General features: G+C 42.4%; 1 protein-coding gene across 5 annotated transcripts in view; it reads left to right on the top strand.

Moving 5' to 3' along the window:
- The first annotated feature begins 17,007 nt into the window (after positions 1–17,007).
- The window catches only part of tnxbb (tenascin XBb), a 35,548-nt gene continuing 30,545 nt past the window's right edge, over positions 17,008–22,010 (top strand). For 2 of the 5 annotated variants that reach the window (XM_079590854.1, XM_079590851.1), the window contains exons 1-3: positions 17,008–17,153; positions 17,702–17,768; positions 21,433–21,911. In XM_079590854.1, coding sequence (XP_079446980.1) covers positions 21,569–21,911 — 343 coding nt within the window. In that variant the 5' untranslated portion in view covers positions 17,008–17,153; positions 17,702–17,768; positions 21,433–21,568. Of the gene's footprint in view, positions 17,154–17,697; positions 17,769–21,432; positions 21,912–22,010 lie in introns of all 5 variants that reach the window. The other 3 variants (XM_079590855.1, XM_079590853.1, XM_079590852.1) reach the window with 3 other exon arrangements.

Below are 22,010 nucleotides of genomic sequence, written 5' to 3'. Positions count from 1 at the left end.
CTGGAGAGATTCTGTGTGGAGGAATGAAGGATCTGGAGAGATTCTGTGTGGAGGAATGAAGGATCTGGAGAGGTTCTGTATGGAGGAATGAAGGATCTGGAGATGTTCTGTGTGGAGGAATGAATGATCTGGAGAGATTCTGTGTGGAGGAATGAAGGATCTGGAGAGATTCTGTGTGGAGGAATGAAGGATCAGCAGAGGTTCTGTGTGGAGGAATGAAGGATCTGCAGAGGTTCTGTGTGGAGGAATGAAGGATCTGGAGAGGTTCTGTATGGAGGAATGAAGGATCTGGAGAGGTTCTGTGTGGAGGAATGAAGGATCTGGAGAGGTTCTGTCTGGAGGAATGAAGAATCTGGAGAGGTTCTGTATGGAGGAATGAACGATCTGGAGAGGTTCTGTGTGGAGGAATGAAGGATCTGGAGAGGTTCTGTATGGAGGAATGAAGGATCTGGAGAGGTTCTGTATGGAGGAATGAAGGATCTGGAGAGGTTCTGTGTGGAGGAATGAAGGATCTGGAGAGGTTCTGTATGGAGGAATGAAGGATCTGGAGAGGTTCTGTATGGAGGAATGAAGGATCTGGAGAGATTATGTGTGGAGGAATGAAGGATCTGGAGAGATTATGTGTGGAGGAATGAAGGATCTGGAGAGGTTCTGTATGGAGGAATGAAGGATCTGCAGAGGTTCTGTGTGGAGGAATGAAGGATCTGAAGAGATTCTGTGTGGAGGAATGAAGGATCTGGAGAGGTTCTGTATGGAGGAATGAAGGATCTGGAGAGGTTCTGTGTGGAGGAATGAAGGATCTGGAGATGTTCTGTAAGGAGGAATGAAGGATGTGGAGAGATTCTGTGTGGAGGAATGAAGGATCTGGAGAGATTCTGTGTGGAGGAATGAAGGATCTGGAGAGGTTCTGTATGGAGGAATGAATGATCTGGAGATGTTCTGTGTGGAGGAATGAATGATCTGGAGAGATTCTGTGTGGAGGAATGAAGGATCTGGAGAGATTCTGTGTGGAGGAATGAAGGATCAGCAGAGGTTCTGTGTGGAGGAATGAAGGATCTGGAGAGGTTCTGTGTGGAGGAATGAAGGATCTGCAGAGGTTCTGTATGGAGGAATGAAGGATCTGGAGATGTTCTGTGTGGAGGAATGAAGGATCTGGAGATGTTCTGTGTGGAGGAATGAAGGATCAGCAGAGGTTATGTATGGAGGAATGAAGGATCTGGACAGATTCTGTATGGAGGAATGAAGGATCTGGAGAGGTTCTGTGTGGAGGAATGAAGGATCTGGAGATGTTCTGTGTGGAGGAATGAAGGATCTGGAGATGTTCTGTGTGGAGGAATGAAGGATCAGCAGAGGTTCTGTATGGAGGAATGAAGGATCTGGAGAGGTTCTGTATGGAGGAATGAAGGATCTGGAGAGGTTCTGTATGGAGGAATGAAGGATCTGCAGAGGTTCTGTGTGGAGGAATGAAGGATCTGGAGATGTTCTGTGTGGAGGAGTGAAGGATCTGGAGAGGTTCTGTGTGGAGGAATGAAGGATCTGGAGATGTTCTGTGTGGAGGAATGAAGGATCTGCAGAGGTTCTGTGTGGAGGAATGAAGGATCTGGAGAGATTCTGTATGGAGGAATGAAGGATCTGGAGAGGTTCTGTGTGGAGGAATGAAGGATCTGGAGAGGTTCTGTATGGAGGAATGAAGGATCTGGAGAGGTTCTGTGTGGAGGAATGAAGGATCTGGAGATGTTCTGTGTGGAGGAATGAAGGATCTGGAGAGGTTCTGTATGGAGGAATGAAGGATCTGGAGAGGTTCTGTATGGAGGAATGGAGGATCTGGAGATGTTCTGTGTGGAGGAATGAAGGATCTGGAGAGGTTCTGTATGGAGGAATGAAGGATCTGGAGAGATTCTGTGTTGAGGAATGAAGGATCTGGAGAGGTTCTGTGTGGAGGAATGAAGGATCTGCAGAGATTCTGTGTGGAGGAATGAAGGATCTGCAGAGGTTCTGTGTGGAGGAATGAAGGATCTGGAGAGGTTCTGTATGGAGGAATGAAGGATCTGCAGAGATTCTGTGTGGAGGAATGAAGGATCTGGAGAGGTTCTGTATGGAGGAATGAAGGATCTGCAGAGATTCTGTATGGAGGAATGAAGGATCTGCAGAGATTCTGTATGGAGGAATGAAGGATCTGGAGAGGTTCTGTGTGGAGGAACAAAGGATCTGCATAGGTTCTGTGTGGAGGAATGAAGGATCTGGAGAGGTTCTGTATGGAGGAATGAAGGATCTGGAGAGATTCTGTGTGGAGGAATGAAGGATCTGGAGAGATTCTGTGTGGAGGAATGAAGGATCTGGAGAGATTCTGTGTGGAGGAATGAAGGATCTGGAGAGATTCTGTGTGGAGGAATGAAGGATCTGCAGAGGTTCTGTGTGGAGGAATGAAGGATCTGGAGTGGTTCTGTATGGAGGAACGAAGGATCTGCAGAGGTTCTGTGTGGAGGAATGAAGGATCTGGAGAGATTCAGTGTGGAGGAATGAAGGATCTGGAGAGGTTCTGTATTGAGGAATGAAGGATCTGCAGAGGTTCTGTGTTGAGGAATGAAGGATCTGGAGAGGTTCTGTGTGGAGGAATGAAGGATCTGCAGAGATTCTGTGTGGAGGAATGAAGGATCTGCAGAGGTTCTGTGTGGAGGAATGAAGGATCTGGAGAGGTTCTGTATGGAGGAATGAAGGATCTGCAGAGATTCTGTGTGGAGGAATGAAGGATCTGCGAGATTCTGTATGGAGGAATGAAGGATCTGGAGAGATTCTGTATGGAGGAATGAAGGATCTGCAGAGGTTCTGTATGGAGGAATGAAGGATCTGGAGAGATTCTGTATGGAGGAATGAAGGATCTGGAGAGGTTCTGTATGGAGGAATGAAGGATCTGCAGAGGTTCTGTGTTGAGGAATGAAGGATCTGGAGAGGTTCTGTATGGAGGAATTAAGGATCTGCAGAGGTTCTGTGTGGAGGAATGAAGGATCTGGAGAGGTTCTGTGTGGAGGAATGAAGGATCTGCGAGATTCTGTGTGGAGGAATGAAGGATCTGGAGAGATTCTGTGTGGAGGAATGAAGGATCTGGAGAGATTCTGTATGGAGGAATGAAGGATCTGCAGAGGTTCTGTGTGGAGGAATGAAGGATCTGGAGAGATTCTGTATGGAGGAATGAAGGATCTGCAGAGGTTCTGTGTGGAGGAATGAAGGATCTGGAGAGATTCTGTATGGAGGAATGAAGGATCTGCAGAGGTTCTGTGTGGAGGAATGAAGGATCTGGAGAGGTTCTGTGTGGAGGAATGAAGGATCTGGAGAGGTTCTGTGTGGAGGAATGGAGGATCTGGAGATGTTCTGTGTGGAGGAATGATCTCTGGTCAGGTGTCCTGCAAACTCATCAGGCATTATAGGAGAAGACTCAGATCTGCTATCTTGGGAAAAGGAGGTTGCAAACATATTTAATAAAAGGGGGCAAATAATTTTGGCCAACGTGTTTTGGAGAAAAACATTTATTTCATAATGTGATTTCCCCCCACTTTCAATTATTTTACTTCAATTAAAGGTTAGATTTTTGCAATTTTTTAAAATATAATATCAAAAGGATTAACAATGCAGATTTATTTTTTACAGCCATCTTTGATCATATTTACCAAGGGGGCAAATAATTCTGACCAGCACTGTACATACAGCCATTTATATTACAAAAGTGTGTCTGGGTTTGAATGATCAAAGTCATTATTCAGTCAGCTTTATTTCTTTAGTTCGGATCATTTCAAAGCATCTTTACAGTGATAAAAGGAAAAAGATGCGTTTGGTCTGTTGTTCAGTTCAGTGTTGATTCAGTTTCGTTATAAAGACCATCAATTAATGAATCAGTTGTTTTCATCTATAAAGCAGTTCTGCAAAAAATTATGTCATCGTTACTCCAACAACAAAGCCATGAAACCCGAGCATGAGTAGATGTGAGCTTTAGATGAAGGCTTGTTGGGACATTTTACGCATAACTGAATGGATGACGGTTGAACGCTGAGTGACTGTCGCCTCTTCTTTACGTTAGAGTCTGTATGTTAATGAATGAAGTTGTTGGCAGTAACTCTGCTTGTGTTAAGGCTCAGGTGAAAGGTCTGAACCAGAAGCCGATCTGAAGCGCTCACACCTGGACCGGATGGATCTGCCAGATGTGTTCGAGGCTCGTACACAGACTCATGTCCCCTATAAAGGGCTTCCCTCCAGGGCCAGATGTTCTGCACTCATGGATTTTACAGCTGCTGCGAAATATGCATTGCTAATCTAACACAGACACACAACACTGTCTGAAGCGGCTCTCGTCCAACACAGGAACCGTTCTGAGCTTTTCACAAATCATTTATAATCATTTAACCTCTTCTGCACAATGTACGACATGATCGCTGTCTTTCTATTATTGAGGACTGAGTTTGACATGAACCCACGTCTGATTTTTTTTTCTTCTTTTTTTTGCGTCATTGATATATTTTCATGAAGACATAGTGAACATGAAATGTCAAATTGATTGTGACATTTTCACTTGTGGTCTAGACCACATAATAAATCAGATAAGTATATGCTTTTTTTTTGTAGTATGACTTAAAGGGTTAGTTAATCCTGTCATTAATTATTCACGTTCATGTGGTTCCAAACCCGTAATATTTTCGTTCATATTTCTGATGAAATATAGTTTTCTGTTCTTCCATTGACAGTCTACGCAATGACCACTTTCAAGCCCCAAAACGGTAGTAAAGACATCAGCAAAATAATGCATGTGACTCGCGGGGTTTAACCTCAGTTTTATGAAGAGACGCTAGTGCTTTATTCGCACAAACAAAAACATAATTTACCACTTTATTTACAAAATATTAATCTCCAATGCGCATTCATGCAACAACGTCTGCGTCATCAACACGTATATTCCGAGTCTCTCGTTCTGTCACTCCCTCTGTCCTCGAGTCTCTCGTTCTCTCACTCCCTCTGTCCTCCGAGTCTCTCGTTCTGTCACTCCCTCTGTCCTCGAGTCTCTCGTTCTCTCACTCCCTCTGTCCTCCGAGTCTCTCGTTCTCTCACTCCCTCTGTCCTCGAGTCTCTCGTTCTGTCACTCCCTCTGTCCTCGAGTCTCTCGTTCTCTCACTCCCTCTGTCCTCGAGTCTCTCGTTCTGTCACTCCCTCTGTCCTCCGAGTCTCTCGTTCTCTCACTCCCTCTGTCCTCGGCTCTCTCGTTCTCTCACTCCCTCTGTCCTCGAGTCTCTCGTTCTCTCACTCCCTCTGTCCTCGAGTCTCTCGTTCTCTCACTCCCTCTGTCCTCCAGTCTCTCTATCTCTCACTCCCTCTGTCCTCGAGTCTCTCGTTCTCTCACTCCCTCTGTCCTCGAGTCTCTCGTTCTCTCACTCCCTCTGTCCTCGAGTCTCTCGTTCTCTCACTCCCTCTGTCCTCCAGTCTCTCTATCTCTCACTCCCTCTGTCCTCGAGTCTCTCGTTCTCTCACTCCCTCTGTCCTCGAGTCTCTCGTTCTGTCACTCCCTCTGTCCTCGAGTCTCTCGTTCTCTCACTCCCTCTGTCCTCGAGTCTCTCGTTCTCTCACTCCCTCTGTCCTCGAGTCTCTCGTTCTGTCACTCCCTCTGTCCTCGAGTCTCTCATTCTGTCACTCCCTCTGTCCTCGAGTCTCTCGTTCTGTCACTCCCTCTGTCCTCGAGTCTCTCGTTCTCTCACTCCCTCTGTCCTCCGAGTCTCTCGTTCTCTCACTCCCTCTCTCCTCGAGTCTCTCGTTCTGTCACTCCCTCTGTCCTCGAGTCTCTCGTTCTCTCACTCCCTCTCTCCTCGAGTCTCTCGTTCTCTCACTCCCTCTGTCCTCGAGTCTCTCGTTCTCTCACTCCCTCTGTCCTCGAGTCTCTCGTTCTGTCACTCCCTCTCTCCTCGAGTCTCTCGTTCTCTCACTCCCTCTGTCCTCGAGTCTCTCGTTCTGTCACTCCCTCTGTCCTCGAGTCTCTCATTCTGTCACTCCCTCTGTCCTCGAGTCTCTCGTTCTCTCACTCCCTCTGTCCTCGAGTCTCTCGTTCTCTCACTCCCTCTGTCCTCCGAGTCTCTCGTTCTGTCACTCCCTCTGTCCTCGAGTCTCTCGTTCTCTCACTCCCTCTGTCCTCGAGTCTCTCGTTCTCTCACTCCCTCTGTCCTCGAGTCTCTCGTTCTCTCACTCCCTCTGTCCTCGAGTCTCTCGTTCTCTCACTCCCTCTCTCCTCGAGTCTCTCGTTCTCTCACTCCCTCTCTCCTCGAGTCTCTCGTTCTGTCACTCCCTCTCTCCTCGAGTCTCTCGTTCTCTCACTCCCTCTGTCCTCGCGTCTCTCGTTCTGTCACTCCCTCTGTCCTCGAGTCTCTCGTTCTCTCACTCCCTCTGTCCTCGAGTCTCTCGTTCTCTCACTCCCTCTGTCCTCGAGTCTCTCGTTCTCTCACTCCCTCTGTCCTCGAGTCTCTCATTCTCTCACTCCCTCTCTCCTCGAGTCTCTCGTTCTCTCACTCCCTCTGTCCTCGAGTCTCTCGTTCTCTCACTCCCTCTGTCCTCGGCTCTCTCGTTCTCTCACTCCCTCTCTCCTCGAGTCTCTCGTTCTGTCACTCCCTCTCTCCCCGAGTCTCTCGTTCTCTCACTCCCTCTGTCCTCCGAGTCTCTCGTTCTCTCACTCCCTCTGTCCTCGAGTCTCTCGTTCTCTCACTCCCTCTGTCCTCGAGTCTCTCGTTCTCTCACTCCCTCTGTCCTCCGAGTCTCTCGTTCTGTCACTCCCTCTGTCCTCGAGTCTCTCGTTCTCTCACTCCCTCTGTCCTCCGAGTCTCTCGTTCTCTCACTCCCTCTCTCCTCGAGTCTCTCGTTCTGTCACTCCCTCTGTCCTCGAGTCTCTCGTTCTCTCACTCCCTCTCTCCTCGAGTCTCTCGTTCTCTCACTCCCTCTGTCCTCGAGTCTCTCGTTCTCTCACTCCCTCTGTCCTCGAGTCTCTCGTTCTGTCACTCCCTCTCTCCTCGAGTCTCTCGTTCTCTCACTCCCTCTGTCCTCGAGTCTCTCGTTCTGTCACTCCCTCTGTCCTCGAGTCTCTCGTTCTCTCACTCCCTCTGTCCTCGAGTCTCTCGTTCTCTCACTCCCTCTGTCCTCGAGTCTCTCGTTCTGACACTCCCTCTCTCCTCGAGTCTCTCGTTCTCTCACTCCCTCTGTCCTCCGAGTCTCTCGTTCTCTCACTCCCTCTGTCCTCCGAGTCTCTCGTTCTCTCACTCCCTCTGTCCTCGAGTCTCTCGTTCTCTCACTCTCTCTGTCCTCGAGTCTCTCGTTCTGTCACTCCCTCTGTCCTCGGCTCTCTCGTTCTCTCACTCCCTCTGTCCTCGAGTCTCTCGTTCTCTCACTCCCTCTGTCCTCGAGTCTCTCGTTCTGTCACTCCCTCTGTCCTCCGAGTCTCTCGTTCTCTCACTCCCTCTGTCCTCGAGTCTCTCGTTCTGTCACTCCCTCTGTCCTCGAGTCTCTCGTTCTCTCACTCCCTCTGTCCTCGAGTCTCTCGTTCTCTCACTCCCTCTGTCCTCCGAGTCTCTCGTTCTCTCACTCCCTCTGTCCTCGAGTCTCTCGTTCTCTCACTCCCTCTGTCCTCCGAGTCTCTCGTTCTCTCACTCCCTCTGTCCTCGAGTCTCTCGTTCTGTCACTCCCTCTGTCCTCGAGTCTCTCGTTCTCTCACTCCCTCTGTCCGCATTGTTGGGATTTCTCTCCGGTTGTGTTATTCTCATGAATGGTCAGCTTTGACGCACTTCTCACACACAATGGTGGCCTTTTAGGTTGTGAATGTTTCTCTGTGCTTGTCTGACCGTAGAGAACATCAACATCCCTCGCTCACGATGACTTATTCCCAGATATACTGAAGTCACGGTACATGACAGATCTGGCTGTTTAGTGTCAAATAAACAATGTTACAACGCAAAATAAATGGCTTTTTCATCAGTATTTCAGCTAATTTACATGTTCTGAATGTTGATTTTGCTGAAGTTAAATATCAGACTTGTTTATGAAGTATATATAGATTTATGTATTTTTTAAGGCAATGCAAAGATTGTCTTTGTTTCTAAGTTTTTTCTTGTGTCTAGTTTTGCAATAATCTGGCGTGTGTGAGGATGATTTTCTAGTTAATGCTGTTATTGCGCATTATTTTGCTTTGAACTGACCTTCAGCGGTGAAGTGTGTAACCCTGAAACTGGCACAAAATGATTTAAAAGAGATTTTATGGGTTATTAGTATATCTTCAAATGAATTGATGGATCCAATGATTGATGCTCAGTCAGAATTGAGACATTGTGAGAACATCCGCTCTTTTCTCCAGCCAGAGCTCCTGTTTTTCTTCCAGGTTTTCCACTGGTTTATTAGATGAGCTCCAGCATGTGGTGCGCCTGAAGAACGTCAGCTCTTGTCTTGTAAAGTCAGACTGTCGGTCTTCTGTTCTCTCTGTCTCTCTGAGGAGTGATAGCCAGCGCTCTGTCGATTCTTGATGTTCTTCCAGTCTTTGCCTTCTGAAAATGGACAAAGCAGAATTTCCCCTGCAAACCTTCAGTCCATGTGTCGTGCGCCGCTTCTTCAGCGCAGCCTCTGTTTGGTGGAGGACTTGCATCGGTTCCCACCGTGAACACATGACAGTTGTTTTGCTCAGGCCTCAGAAGAACAAGCCGGACGCTCAGGGTTGTGCAACATCCAGAACTCAACTGGGAAACTGAATTGAAATCACTTTGCAAACATAATACGGAATTATAATTCGAATGGTAATTTAATGAAGTCGAACTATATGATTCAAGTGACAAAATGGACAACATTAGACGATAATAATCATTATAATCAAAGTCACTTGTTGAAACTGTATTTAATTTAAACAGTAATGTGCCATCATTTAAACTAATGAAAGCTGTCATGTCAGTGATGCCAAATGGATCTAACACATATACAGTCTCGTTTGAATGTACTATTTTTGTTTAGGCCTCATTTCTGTCCAGTTTCAATTGATGTAAACCATTGTGCTAAACTGTGAATGATGTTGGGTGTTGCCAGAACTGGTCATTTTCACATTGGAGAGCGTGCCGCTGCTGAATGCTGTTTGTCTTACGGGACTTCCGATGGTTTTACGCTTGACTCTAGTGTTGTTCTGTCGGGGGATTTACGTCCATCGATCAGTTTGTGTCTCTGCTAAACTAATATAAATCTGACCTTCGGGTCTTGTGTCGTAGGTCACACACACACACACACACACACACACACACACAGCTGTGTGTTTACGGTACGTCTCAGTCGGTCAGTGTCTGTGAAGTTAAACAGGCTCTTCAACATGGACTTCAGCACTGAAACTACACATAAGGTACAGTCATCAGAATCTGAAATATCCCTCTTCCTCTTCCTCCTCCTTTTCTTCCTCTTCCTCCTCTTCCTCCTCCTCCTCTTCTTCCTCCTCCTCCTCTTCTTCCTCCTCTTCCTCCTCCTCCTCCTCTTCCTCCTCCTCCTCTTCCTCCTCCTCCTCTTCTTCCTCCTCCTCTTCTTCTTCCTCCTCCTCCTCGTACTGCATCAACACCTGCGCTTGCGGAGGAACGGCTGCTAGGTAAAGTCCAGCTAATGAGGCGAGCTGACGAGATGTTTAGTGTCACCGTCTGCATGGTGATGACGATGATGATGGTGATGTAATAATTGAAAAAATTGTCTTCTCTGCAGAGCCGAAACTGGAGAACGTCAGCAACACTTAATTCTGTTTCCATTCTGAACTATTGGTTTTCAAGATGCTGAGAGAGAGTCTACAGAGAGTTTAATGCTCCCAAATACTCCAGATCCACAAAAATAATCTTGTGTGCTTCAGACCTCTCTGCAGTTTACTGTAAAATCATTAAAAGTGTGTCTATCTGAGACAGAATGGAGAATCAGATTTACCTCCTTCGACAGATGACAGTGTCGAGTTTCTCTGTGATCATTTTCCTCCTGCGTGACAAATATAGACTTCCAGCTGTGAAGACATGAAACATCACGATTCTTTATGAGCACTGATGGTTCCATTAACATTCACGGAACCTTTCCAGCTTCATTATTGTGGAGAAGGTTCTTCAGAATAGTATAATGTTCACTGAGAATAACAAGGAAAACCCCCTTTGGAAGCTTTATTTTTAAGAGTTATGTAAACGGATCGTACATGTATTGTATGTCAAGTCACCTTCATATATACAACGCTTTTTACAATATAGAGTTTCACTGCAGCTTTACAGAGATAACAGGAGATTACAGTGACAGGAGATTACAGTGACAGGAGATTACAGTAACAGAGATTACAGTAACAGAGATTACAGTAACAGAGATTACAGTGACAGGAGATTACAGTGACAGGAGATTACAGTAACAGAGATTACAGTGACAGGAGAATACAGTAACAGGAGATTACAGTAACAGGAGATTACAGTAACAGAGATTACAGTAACAGAGATTACAGTAACATAGATTACAGTGACAGGAGATTACAGTGACAGGAGATTACAGTAACAGGAGATTACAGTGACAGGAGATTACAGTGACAGGAGATTACAGTAACAGAGATTACAGTAACAGAGATTACAGTGACAGGAGATTACAGTAACAGAGATTACAGTAACAGAGATTACAGTAACAGAGATTACAGTGACAGGAGATTACAGTGACAGGAGATTACAGTAACAGAGATTACAGTGACAGGAGAATACAGTAACAGGAGATTACAGTAACAGGAGATTACAGTAACAGAGATTACAGTAACAGAGATTACAGTAACAGAGATTACAGTAACATAGATTACAGTGACAGGAGATTACAGTGACAGGAGATTACAGTAACAGAGATTACAGTGACAGGAGATTACAGTGACAGGAGATTACAGTAACAGAGATTACAGTAACAGAGATTACAGTGACAGGAGATTACAGTAACAGAGATTACAGTAACAGGAGATTACAGTAACAGAGATTACAGTAACAGAGATTACAGTAACAGGAGATTACAGTAACAGAGATTACAGTAACAGAGATTACAGTAACATAGATTACAGTGACAGGAGATTACAGTGACAGGAGATTACAGTAACAGAGATTACAGTGACAGGAGATTACAGTGACAGGAGATTACAGTAACAGAGATTACAGTGACAGGAGAATACAGTAACAGGAGATTACAGTGACAGGAGATTACAGTGACAGGAGATTACAGTAACAGAGATTACAGTAACAGGAGATTACAGTAACGGGAGATTACAGAGATCACAGGAGATTACAGAGATCACAGGAGATTACATGTTTACATGTACATGTACTGTTACATGTACTGTACAAGATTACAGTAACAGGAGATTACAGAGATCACAGGAGATTACAGTAACAGAGATTACAGTGACAGGAGATTGCAGTAGCAGAGATTACAGTAACAGGAGAATACAGTAACAGGATATTACAGTAACAGGATATTACAGTAACAGGAGATTACAGTAACAGGAGATTACAGTAACAGGAGATTACAGTAACAGGAGATTACAGTAACAGATTACAGTAACAGGAGATTACAGTAACAGAGATTACAGTAACAGGAGATTACAGTAACAGAGATTACAGTCACATAGATTACAGTAACAGGAGATTACAGTAACAGAGATTACAGTAACAGAGATTACAGTAACATAGATTACAGTAACAGAGATTACAGTGACAGAGATTACAGTAACAGGAGATTACAGTGACAGGAGATTACAGTAACAGAGATTATAGTAACAGGAGATTACAGTAACAGGAGATTACAGTAACAGGAGATTACAGTAACAGAGATTACAGTAACAGGAGATTACAGTAACAGGAGATTACAGTAACAGAGATTACAGTAACAAAGATTACAGTAACAAAGATTACAGTAACAGGAGATTACAGTGACAGGAGATTACAGTAACAGGAGATTACAGTAACAGAGATTACAGTAACAGGAGATTACAGTAACAGATATTACAGTAACAGGAGATTACAGTAACAGAGATTACAGTAACAGGAGATTACAGTAACAGGAGATTACAGTAACAGAGATTACAGTAACAAAGATTACAGTAACAAAGATTACAGTAACAGGAGATTACAGTGACAGGAGATTACAGTAACAGGAGATTACAGTAACAGAGATTACAGTAACAGGAGATTACAGTAACAGATATTACAGTAACAGGAGATTACAGTAACAGAGATTACAGTAACAGGAGATTACAGTGACAGGAGATTACAGTAACAGAGATTACAGTAACAGAGATTACAGTGACAGGAGATTACAGTAACAGAGATTACAGTAACAGGAGATTACAGTAACAGAGAGTACAGTAACAGGAGATTACAGTGACAGGAGATTACAGTAACAGAGATTACAGTAACAGAGATTACAGTAACAGAGATTACAGTAACAGAGATTACAGTGACAGGAGATTACAGTAACAGAGATTACAGTGACAGGAGATTACAGTGACAGGAGATTACAGTAACAGAGATTACAGTAACAGGAGATTACAGTAACAGGAGATTACAGAGATCACAGGAGATTACAGTAACAGGAGATTACAGTAACAGAGATTACAGTAACAGAGATTACAGTGACAGGAGATTACAGTAACAGAGATTACAGTGACAGGAGATTACAGTGACATGAGATTACAGTAACAGAGATTACAGTGACAGGAGAATACAGTAACAGGAGATTACAGTAACAGGGGATTACAGTAACAGAGATTACAGTAACAGGAGATTACAGTAACAGGAGATTACAGTAACAGAGATTACAGTGACAGGAGAATACAGTAACAGGAGATTACAGTAACAGGAGATTACAGTAACAGAGATTACAGTAACAGAGATTACAGTGACAGGAGATTACAGTGACAGGAGATTACAGTAACAGAGATTACAGTAACAGGAGATTACAGTAACAGGAGATTACAGAGATCACAGGAGATTACAGTAACAGGAGATTACAGTAACAGGAGATTACAGTAACAGAGATTACAGTAACAGAGATTACAGTAACAGAGATTACAGTGACATGAGATTACAGTAACAGAGATTACAGTGACAGGAGAATACAGTAACAGGAGATTACAGTAACAGGAGATTACAGTAACAGAGATTACAGTAACAGGAGATTACAGTAACAGGAGATTACAGTAACAGAGATTACAGTGACAGGAGAATACAGTAACAGGAGATTACAGTAACAGGAGATTACAGTAACAGAGATTACAGTAACAGAGATTACAGTGACAGGAGAATACAGTAACAGAGATTACAGTAACAGAGATTACAGTAACAGAGATTATAGTGACAGGAGATTACAGTAACAGAGATTACAGTGACAGGAGATTACAGTGACAGGAGATTACAGTAACAGATTACAGTAACAGGAGATTACAGTAACAGGAGATTACAGAGATCACAGGAGATTACAGTAACAGGAGATTACAGTAACAGGAGATTACAGAGATCACAGGAGATTACAGTAACAGGAGATTACAGTAACAGAGATTACAGTAACAGAGATTACAGTGACAGGAGATTACAGTAACAGAGATTACAGTAACAGGAGATTACAGTGACAGGAGATTACAGTAACAGGAGATTACAGTAACAGAGATTATAGTAACAGGAGATTACAGTAACAGGAGATTACAGTAACAGAGATTACAGTAACAGGAGATTACAGTAACAGAGATTACAGTAACAGGAGATTACAGTAACAGGAGATTACAGTAACAGAGATTACAGTAACAAAGATTACAGTAACAGAGATTACAGTAACAGGAGATTACAGTGACAGGAGATTACAGTAACAGGAGATTACAGTAACAGAGATTACAGTAACAGGAGATTACAGTAACAGATATTACAGTAACAGGAGATTACAGTAACAGAGATTACAGTAACAGGAGATTACAGTAACAGAGATTACAGTAACAGAGATTACAGTGACAGGAGATTACAGTAACAGAGATTACAGTAACAGGAGATTACAGTAACAGAGATTACAGTAACAGGAGATTACAGTGACAGGAGATTACAGTAACAGGAGATTACAGTAACAGAGATTACAGTAACAGGAGATTACAGTAACAGAGATTACAGTAACAGGAGATTACAGTAACAGGAGATTACAGTAACAGAGATTACAGTAACAAAGATTACAGTAACAGAGATTACAGTAACAGGAGATTACAGTGACAGGAGATTACAGTAACAGGAGATTACAGTAACAGAGATTACAGTAACAGGAGATTACAGTAACAGATATTACAGTAACAGGAGATTACAGTAACAGAGATTACAGTAACAGGAGATTACAGTAACAGAGATTACAGTAACAGAGATTACAGTGACAGGAGATTACAGTAACAGAGATTACAGTAACAGGAGATTACAGTAACAGAGATTACAGTAACAGGAGATTACAGTGACAGGAGATTACAGTAACAGAGATTACAGTAACAGGAGATTACAGTAACAGGAGATTATAGTAACAGAGATTACAGTAACAGAGATTACAGTAACAGAGATTACAGTAACAGGAGATTACAGTGACAGGAGATTACAGTAACAGGAGATTACAGTAACAGAGATTACAGTGACAGGAGATTACAGTAACAGGAGATTACAGTAACAGGAGATTACAGTAACAGGAGATTACAGTAACGGGAGATTACAGTAACAGGAGATTATAGTAACAGGAGATTACAGTAACAGGAGATTACAGTAACAGGAGATTACAGTAACAGGAGATTATAGTAACAGAGATTACAGTAACAGAGATTACAGTAAAAGAGATTACAGTAACAGGAGATTACAGTGACAGGAGATTACAGTAACAGGAGATTACAGTAACAGGAGATTACAGTGACAGGAGATTACAGTAACAGGAGATTACAGTAACGGGAGATTACAGTAACGGGAGATTATAGTAACAGAGATTACAGTAACAGAGATTACAGTAAAAGAGATTACAGTAACAGGAGATTACAGTGACAGGAGATTACAGTAACAGGAGATTACAGTAACAGGAGATTACAGTGACAGGAGATTACAGTAACAGGAGATTACAGTAACAGGAGATTACAGTAACAGGAGATTACAGTAACGGGAGATTACAGTAACGGGAGATTACAGTAACGGGAGATTATAGTAACAGGAGATTACAGTAACAGGAGATTACAGTAACAGGAGATTACAGTAACAGGAGATTATAGTAACAGAGATTACAGTAACAGAGATTACAGTAAAAGAGATTACAGTAACAGGAGATTACAGTGACAGGAGATTACAGTAACAGGAGATTACAGTAACAGAGATTACAGTAACAGAGATTACAGTGACAGGAGATTACAGTAACAGAGATTACAGTAACAGGAGATTACAGTAACAGAGATTACAGTAACAGGAGATTACAGTAACAGGAGATTATAGTAACAGAGATTACAGTAACAGAGATTACAGTAAAAGAGATTACAGTAACAGAGATTACAGTAACAGGAGATTACAGTGACAGGAGATTACAGTAACAGGAGATTACAGTAACAGAGAGTGTTTCTGCTGTACAGCAGCTCGAGAGTAAAGCTATTGTCCAGATAAAGGGTTAGTAAAAATCATTAGCTATTAACTCAAGGGCTGCTTACACGACACAGTTTTAAGAGAAAACTTTATTTTGTGAAAGATAAACAGTTCTAGCCGCTCCGACAGATCAATGTTTTAGAGATGTCTGAATGTTTGCTGCCGACGGCTGGATTATTGCTGAGTCACACATTAAACCGGGATTCAGGAAAGTGTTGAAACATCTGAACACTGACCGCCATTGAAACCCTGACCTTTCACTCGTTCTGTGGGTGTACACGAGCATCACTGACTGACGTCACACTCGGCTTGAGAAAAGAGTGTGTGTGGGAAAGATGGAGGAGGACGGAAAGATCCACAAACTGATGTGACTCTCACGGACAGCTGAAGTCTGGCTCTATGTGCAAACTATTATCTTTATTAAATGACAAAAACAACAACTCTGAAACTCAAGAACATGGAAATACACTGACCGAGGGAGAACAAGGAGCAGGTGGGACTAACAAATCAACAAATGAGTAACTATGGCAACTAAACTACAGAAACATGTTGTTAGAGATCTATAGGGAGAGGAGAAATATTGTTGAATATGCTGTATGTCACTTTTGATAAAAGCTTCTGACAAATATGTGAATGTGAGAATTAGAATTTTGCACTTTATAGTACATGATCGATAAATACTCAAACTGCAAAAACTGATGCTCTTCCTGAAGTCTTCTGATAAACAAGATACGTCTGGGTGTTCAGCTCAAATATCCAAACATTCTTAAATCAAGATTTACCGGAGAAACAAAATTACTGAAGATATTAATTCTGTTTACTGAGAAAAAACATGAAACTGAAGTGAGTTTATGATCAAACAAGAACGTGTGTGTGTGTGTGTGTGTGTGTGTGTGTGTGTGTGTGTGTGTGTGTGTGTGTGTGTGTGTGTGTGTGTGTGTGTGTGTGTGTGTGTGTGTGTGTGTGTGTGTGTGTGTCAGAAAAATAAACTTCATTCAAAGAGAAAACAAGACTATTTTTCTGACTATTCAAGACTATTTGTTCTTGTTTTCAGCACAAACTCACTTCATTTTGATTCATTTTAATATCTTTATTTATTTATTTTCTCCAGTAAATATATCATGATTTAAGAATGTTAAAAAAAAGAAAGAAAAAGCAAGATTTAAGTAAGACACCTTTTATTTAATTTTGCAATGCATATGCTGCACTTTTAAATGTAATATTGATGATGTATTTAAATAATTTAAATGAAATGTTGAACACATATTCTGCAGTGCTGTGACTCTGTCGTGGTGTGCGTGAGATATATTTTTTTCATAGCAGATTATTATGTATTTATTTGAGATTTTGTTCCCACAGCTGCAGTTTAAGAGGAACTTAAATATTGAACGATGTTTCTGTCCTGAAGCAAACTGAGGTCAGGAGTAATCAGGACCGTGTGTTCATGTGAGACGATGGTAAATTAACACACAAACAGGGTTTAAAAAGGCCAACGAATATCCAGACGTGAGTTCAAAGGCATAAAACATTCGACTGGTCATTCAAAATATCTACAAAATCAGATGTTTTCCATCGAAATGATCCGCCCAGCAGGGACCAGTAAAGCACATAGAGTTACATCAGTGAAGCTGAGGAGAGAGAGAGAGAGAGAGAGAGAGAAGAGAGAGAGAGAGAGAGAGAGAGGGGGGGGGGAGAGGAGAGAGAGAGAGAGGGGGGGGGGGGAGAGGAGAGAGAGAGAGAGAGGGGGGAGAGGGAGAGAGGAGAGAGAGAGAGAGGGGGGGGGAGAGGGAGAGAGAGAGAGAGAAAGAGAGAGATGGGGGGGGGGAGAGAGAGAGAGAGAGAGAGAGGACACATTCTTCAAGTATGAGGAAATTTGACTGCTTTCTCTCTCTCTTCTCTCTCTCTCTCTCTCTCTCTCTCCCTCTCCCCCCCCCCCCTCTCTCTCTTCTCTCTCTCCCTCTCTCCTCTCCTCTCTCCTCTCTCTCTCTCTCTTCTCTCTCTCTCTCTCTCTCCCTCTCTCCTCTCCTCTCTCCTCTTTCTTCCCGGTCAGTCAGGAGTTCCCCAGATCCGTGAGGAGCAGCGACGGACAGGAGTGTGTGGAGAACATCAGCGGATCTGCAGGTAAATCTTCTTCTCTGTCCTTCATCTGATAACACTGCCGCTGGATATTAACCCTCTGATTCCTGCGCTGATGATCACTAACTGCACTAATCTCGATGTTCCACGAGCGCTGCACATCTGTCCTCTGCAGATCATATCCACACGTGTCGGGTCAGCAGTGAGCCGTCAGTGTAGTTTGTGACATAAAGACATTTATAATGTTACAAAAGCTTTTATTTCAAATAAATGCTGTTCTTTTGATTACAGTAAATTACATTACTGACTTAAACATTAGTCACATCTTGTACAGTATAACTTATATAAAAAAAGTTGAAAATGGCTTAACTTATTTTGATGAGTTAATTTTTTTAACATATGCTGTCATAACTTATGGATCATGTAATTTTTCACAGTGTATAGTTCTGTTGAGTAGTTTGGCTGTAATATGTTTAAATGGCTCGGAGAGATGATGTGCAGACGCTCTTCTGAGGTTTGGATTGAATCTCAATCGCAGCTTCACATCGTGATCATGTGATCTCCGGCTATTACACTTTTATTACCAGAATGTGCAGCTTATTACAGTCCGTCTAGACGATCCGCATGAGTTCTGGGGCTTCTGACTTCTGGACAGATAAAGAGCAGTCCTGAAGAGATTCGAGAGATTCGAGAGAGTCGAGGGTAAATTGATGATGGCGTTTGTTAATGAAGGGAAATTATGAGATGATGAGATGATGAGATGGAAGGAAGAATAATCAAAGACGCAATCGCTGAAATATTCAACAGTCAGTTTTATGTGTGTTTCACAATACATGCTGTTTAAAAGCAGTTTTACAGACGCTGAACCGTAAAACCCTTCAGCACACGAACCACAGCCTCAGTGAGCAGAACGGCGGATGAAGAAGAGCGGCGGATGATGAAGAGCGGCGGATGAAGAAGAACGGCGGATGATGAAGAGCGGCGGATGATGAAGAGCGGCGGATGAAGAAGAGCGGCGGATGATGAAGAGCGGCGGATGAAGAAGAACGGCGGATGATGAAGAGCGGCGGATGATGAAGAGCGGCGGATGATGAAGAGCGGCGGATGAAGAAGAGCGGCGGATGATGAAGAGCGGTGGATGAAGAGAGTCAAGCCATGAGCTGATCAAGTGTTTACATTCACTGCAATGTCAGTCGCTTGGGATCAAAACATTAACAACGTGTATTTCAATTAACGAAAATAATTTTTAACACATTTAGTAACCACCCTGTAACACAAATGATGTAATGTCTGTTTGTGAAATCGCACAGATTTATGTTTATGAATATTAATGAGATAAGAGCTGCTTTTATTGATGGTTTTGAAACCGTGATAATCACAAAAGCAGAAGACATGAATCCTCTGCCAATTCCAGCCTTCGTCTCCAAAGCTCACGGCTCGTTCCCCATCAGCCTTGTATCTTTATGATCGTTCAGTCCTGAGGCGTAATGTGATGTTCCCGTCAGCTCCACGCTTGTGTTGCTCATCATCACCATCATCATCATCATCATCATCATCACCGCTGAGAAGGGCTGCAGATTGTCCTCTGAGCAGATGCCAGGCGAGTGTTGGTGTTTTACTGATGTTTAAACTGACCATGAAGAGGGACACGAGTCTGACTCAAACCACACAGGAGGAACTGTAGCTGAACTGTGGTGTTCTCCTTCCTCAGCTTAAGATTCACTGTCAGCAAACGTCCGTCGTTATCACAGAGATTGCCACAGTATGTTCTCCAGTTTCTTCTAACATGTGCTCAAGCACAATCTGTTAAAAATGTTTTTTAAAGATCTCAGTTCTATATTGTTGAATCAACGTGGTTGAGAAGCCGGATGTGTTTGTTAAGCACTAGAACGTTGTTGTACGGAAAGACTCAACCAATGACATGAACTATCTGGACAGACAGAGGTTTTACAGTTCACCTTATCAAGTTCATTTCAAGTATCAACTTTATCTCACATGCTTGTTAGAGCAATTAAACGTCCTGCTAAAAAAGTGTTCTTCCTCTGTGTTTCTGTCTCGTTTTCCAGCACAAATATCTACATTCTTACATCAAGATACATTTACTGGAGAATAAAAATGATTGAAGATCATAAAAAAAATCATGAAAATGAAGTGGGTTTGTGCTTTAAACAAGAACAAGTATCTCTCAGAGGAGTCAGAAACATTCTCTTCATTCAAAGGGAAAACTAGATGATTCTTCTGACTCCACTGACAGATATTTTTCTTGTTTTAAGCACAAACTCACTTAATTTTCTTGATTTTTTTTCAGAAAGCAAGGCTTAATATCTTCCGTCATGTTGCTTCTCCAGTAAATGTGTCTTGATTTAAGAATGTTTCGATATTTGTGCTGGAAAACGAGACAGAAACGCTGAGGAAGAACGTCATGTTTTGCAGTATATGGTATGAAATCCTGTCCAAACACAACAGTTTCATAGTTCTTGTTTTCCTCTTTATTTTCACAGGTAAAGTCACTGCTATCAGAACTGCGGCTCACTGGCATACGGAAATGTAATATATGTACACATATGAAATGTATATATATTAAATATATCCACATATATAAAATATATATGCCCATACACTCTAAAAAATGCTGGGTTATTTCAGCCCAAGTTTGGGTCAAATATGGACAAACCCAACTATTGGTTTACATGTTTTAATTACATTTTTAAACCCAATGGTTGGGTTCGTCTATATTTGACCCAAACTTGGGTTAAAACAACCCAGCATTTTTTAGAGTGTAATAAAACCTATTAGAAAGTGGAACAATTGACATAAAACCAGCCCATATATTTTATGTATGTATAATAGTGGGGTTTTTTATATACATCACATATATAATTATCAGTTTTCAAATAGAATTTGTGTAGTATTTGTTTTGTTTTTATGAGCTGGTCAAGAAGAGGTAAAATAATAATAAAATATAAATTTTATTTATAAAAGATTCGAAAATGAGATAGAAATTGAAATGAAATGTGGATATGTAGACTTGATATGTAGACTTGAAATAAATAGTTAAATAGTAAATAGTTTGGCATATATAAATTAAACATATCGGTGACATATATGGTCAAAACATACAGTATTATATAAATAGTAATCATATACATCATATTAATATATGTCAATATACTCATTTAATATGGCAAATTTATATATGTTAAAACCTATATCAACATATATGTAGAGATATGTATATATGTGATAGCAATATATTGTCTTATATTTAGCATATATGACGGCGTCACTAGCGATATAGGGACATATATGTCATATATTACATTTCCGTATGGGCTGGCAATTTTAGCTGTTTAAATTAATTTTTAGCAGGAAAAGATTGTGAAATTTACGTTCCTTGGTTTGATCTGGCAGACACTGCAACTTCTCAGGACACTGACAGTGTTATTTAAAGTCATCATGGAATTAACGTAGACACTGTTTACTCTCTTAATATGTTCCTGCTCTCATTATGTGTCATTCATCGAAAAGAAGTTTGTCTTTGAAATCTTACATCAAAATTAAATTGGCTCTGAAATGACTTTCAATAGTTTCAAAAAACTTTGCAAAAACCATCCTGAAACTGGGAAGTAAAATGGGTTTTAATATCGACTTCAACTGTACACACATATATGGTGAATGTCTAACCTGAAATTCTGTTTGTTTGAAACAGGACGGACAGACGCTTGGAGAGAAGAAGAGTTAGACATCCGCGGTTTGAGTGCTGACATAAATGGTTTGAGTGCTGATCTGAGTATAATAAAAGACCTTGTCGTTTACGAACAACACATTATCCATTGGTTTTGGAGATGTTCCTCTTAAACATGGCGTTTGTGTTGGCGTTCCTGCTCCTGCCTCCTCCGGTCCTCTCATCGGGAGCTCAGGATCTCAGATCCCAGCCGGTGAAGGTCATTGTCTCGGACACATGTGTTCAGGACGGGTCCGGAGAGAAAGAGATGCTCCTGGAGCCTGGGTCTCCTCTGGTCCTGACCCATCGGATCCGGCTGGTGTCCGGCTCGGGCTCCGGCTGTCAGTGCGAGCTGGACTTCGCAGCATTGCGGGAGCGTATGGAAAGACTGGAGAAGGAAGTGTCAGATCTGAGGGAGAAATGTGGAGGTCCGGACGGATGCTGTTCCTCCCAGCAGAGCAAAGGTGAAGCCTTCCTGAAGGAGACCGATCCCAGATCGTTTCCATACCCATCCCAGACGGTTCCCAAACCTTTCCCAGACCCATTCCAGACCATTCCCAGAC

The sequence above is a fragment of the Phoxinus phoxinus genome, assembly GCF_949152265.1.
Source record: "Phoxinus phoxinus genome assembly, chromosome: 19".
Taxonomy (NCBI): Eukaryota; Metazoa; Chordata; class Actinopteri; order Cypriniformes; family Leuciscidae; genus Phoxinus; species Phoxinus phoxinus.
This window is presented reverse-complemented; position numbering and strand designations above follow the sequence as displayed.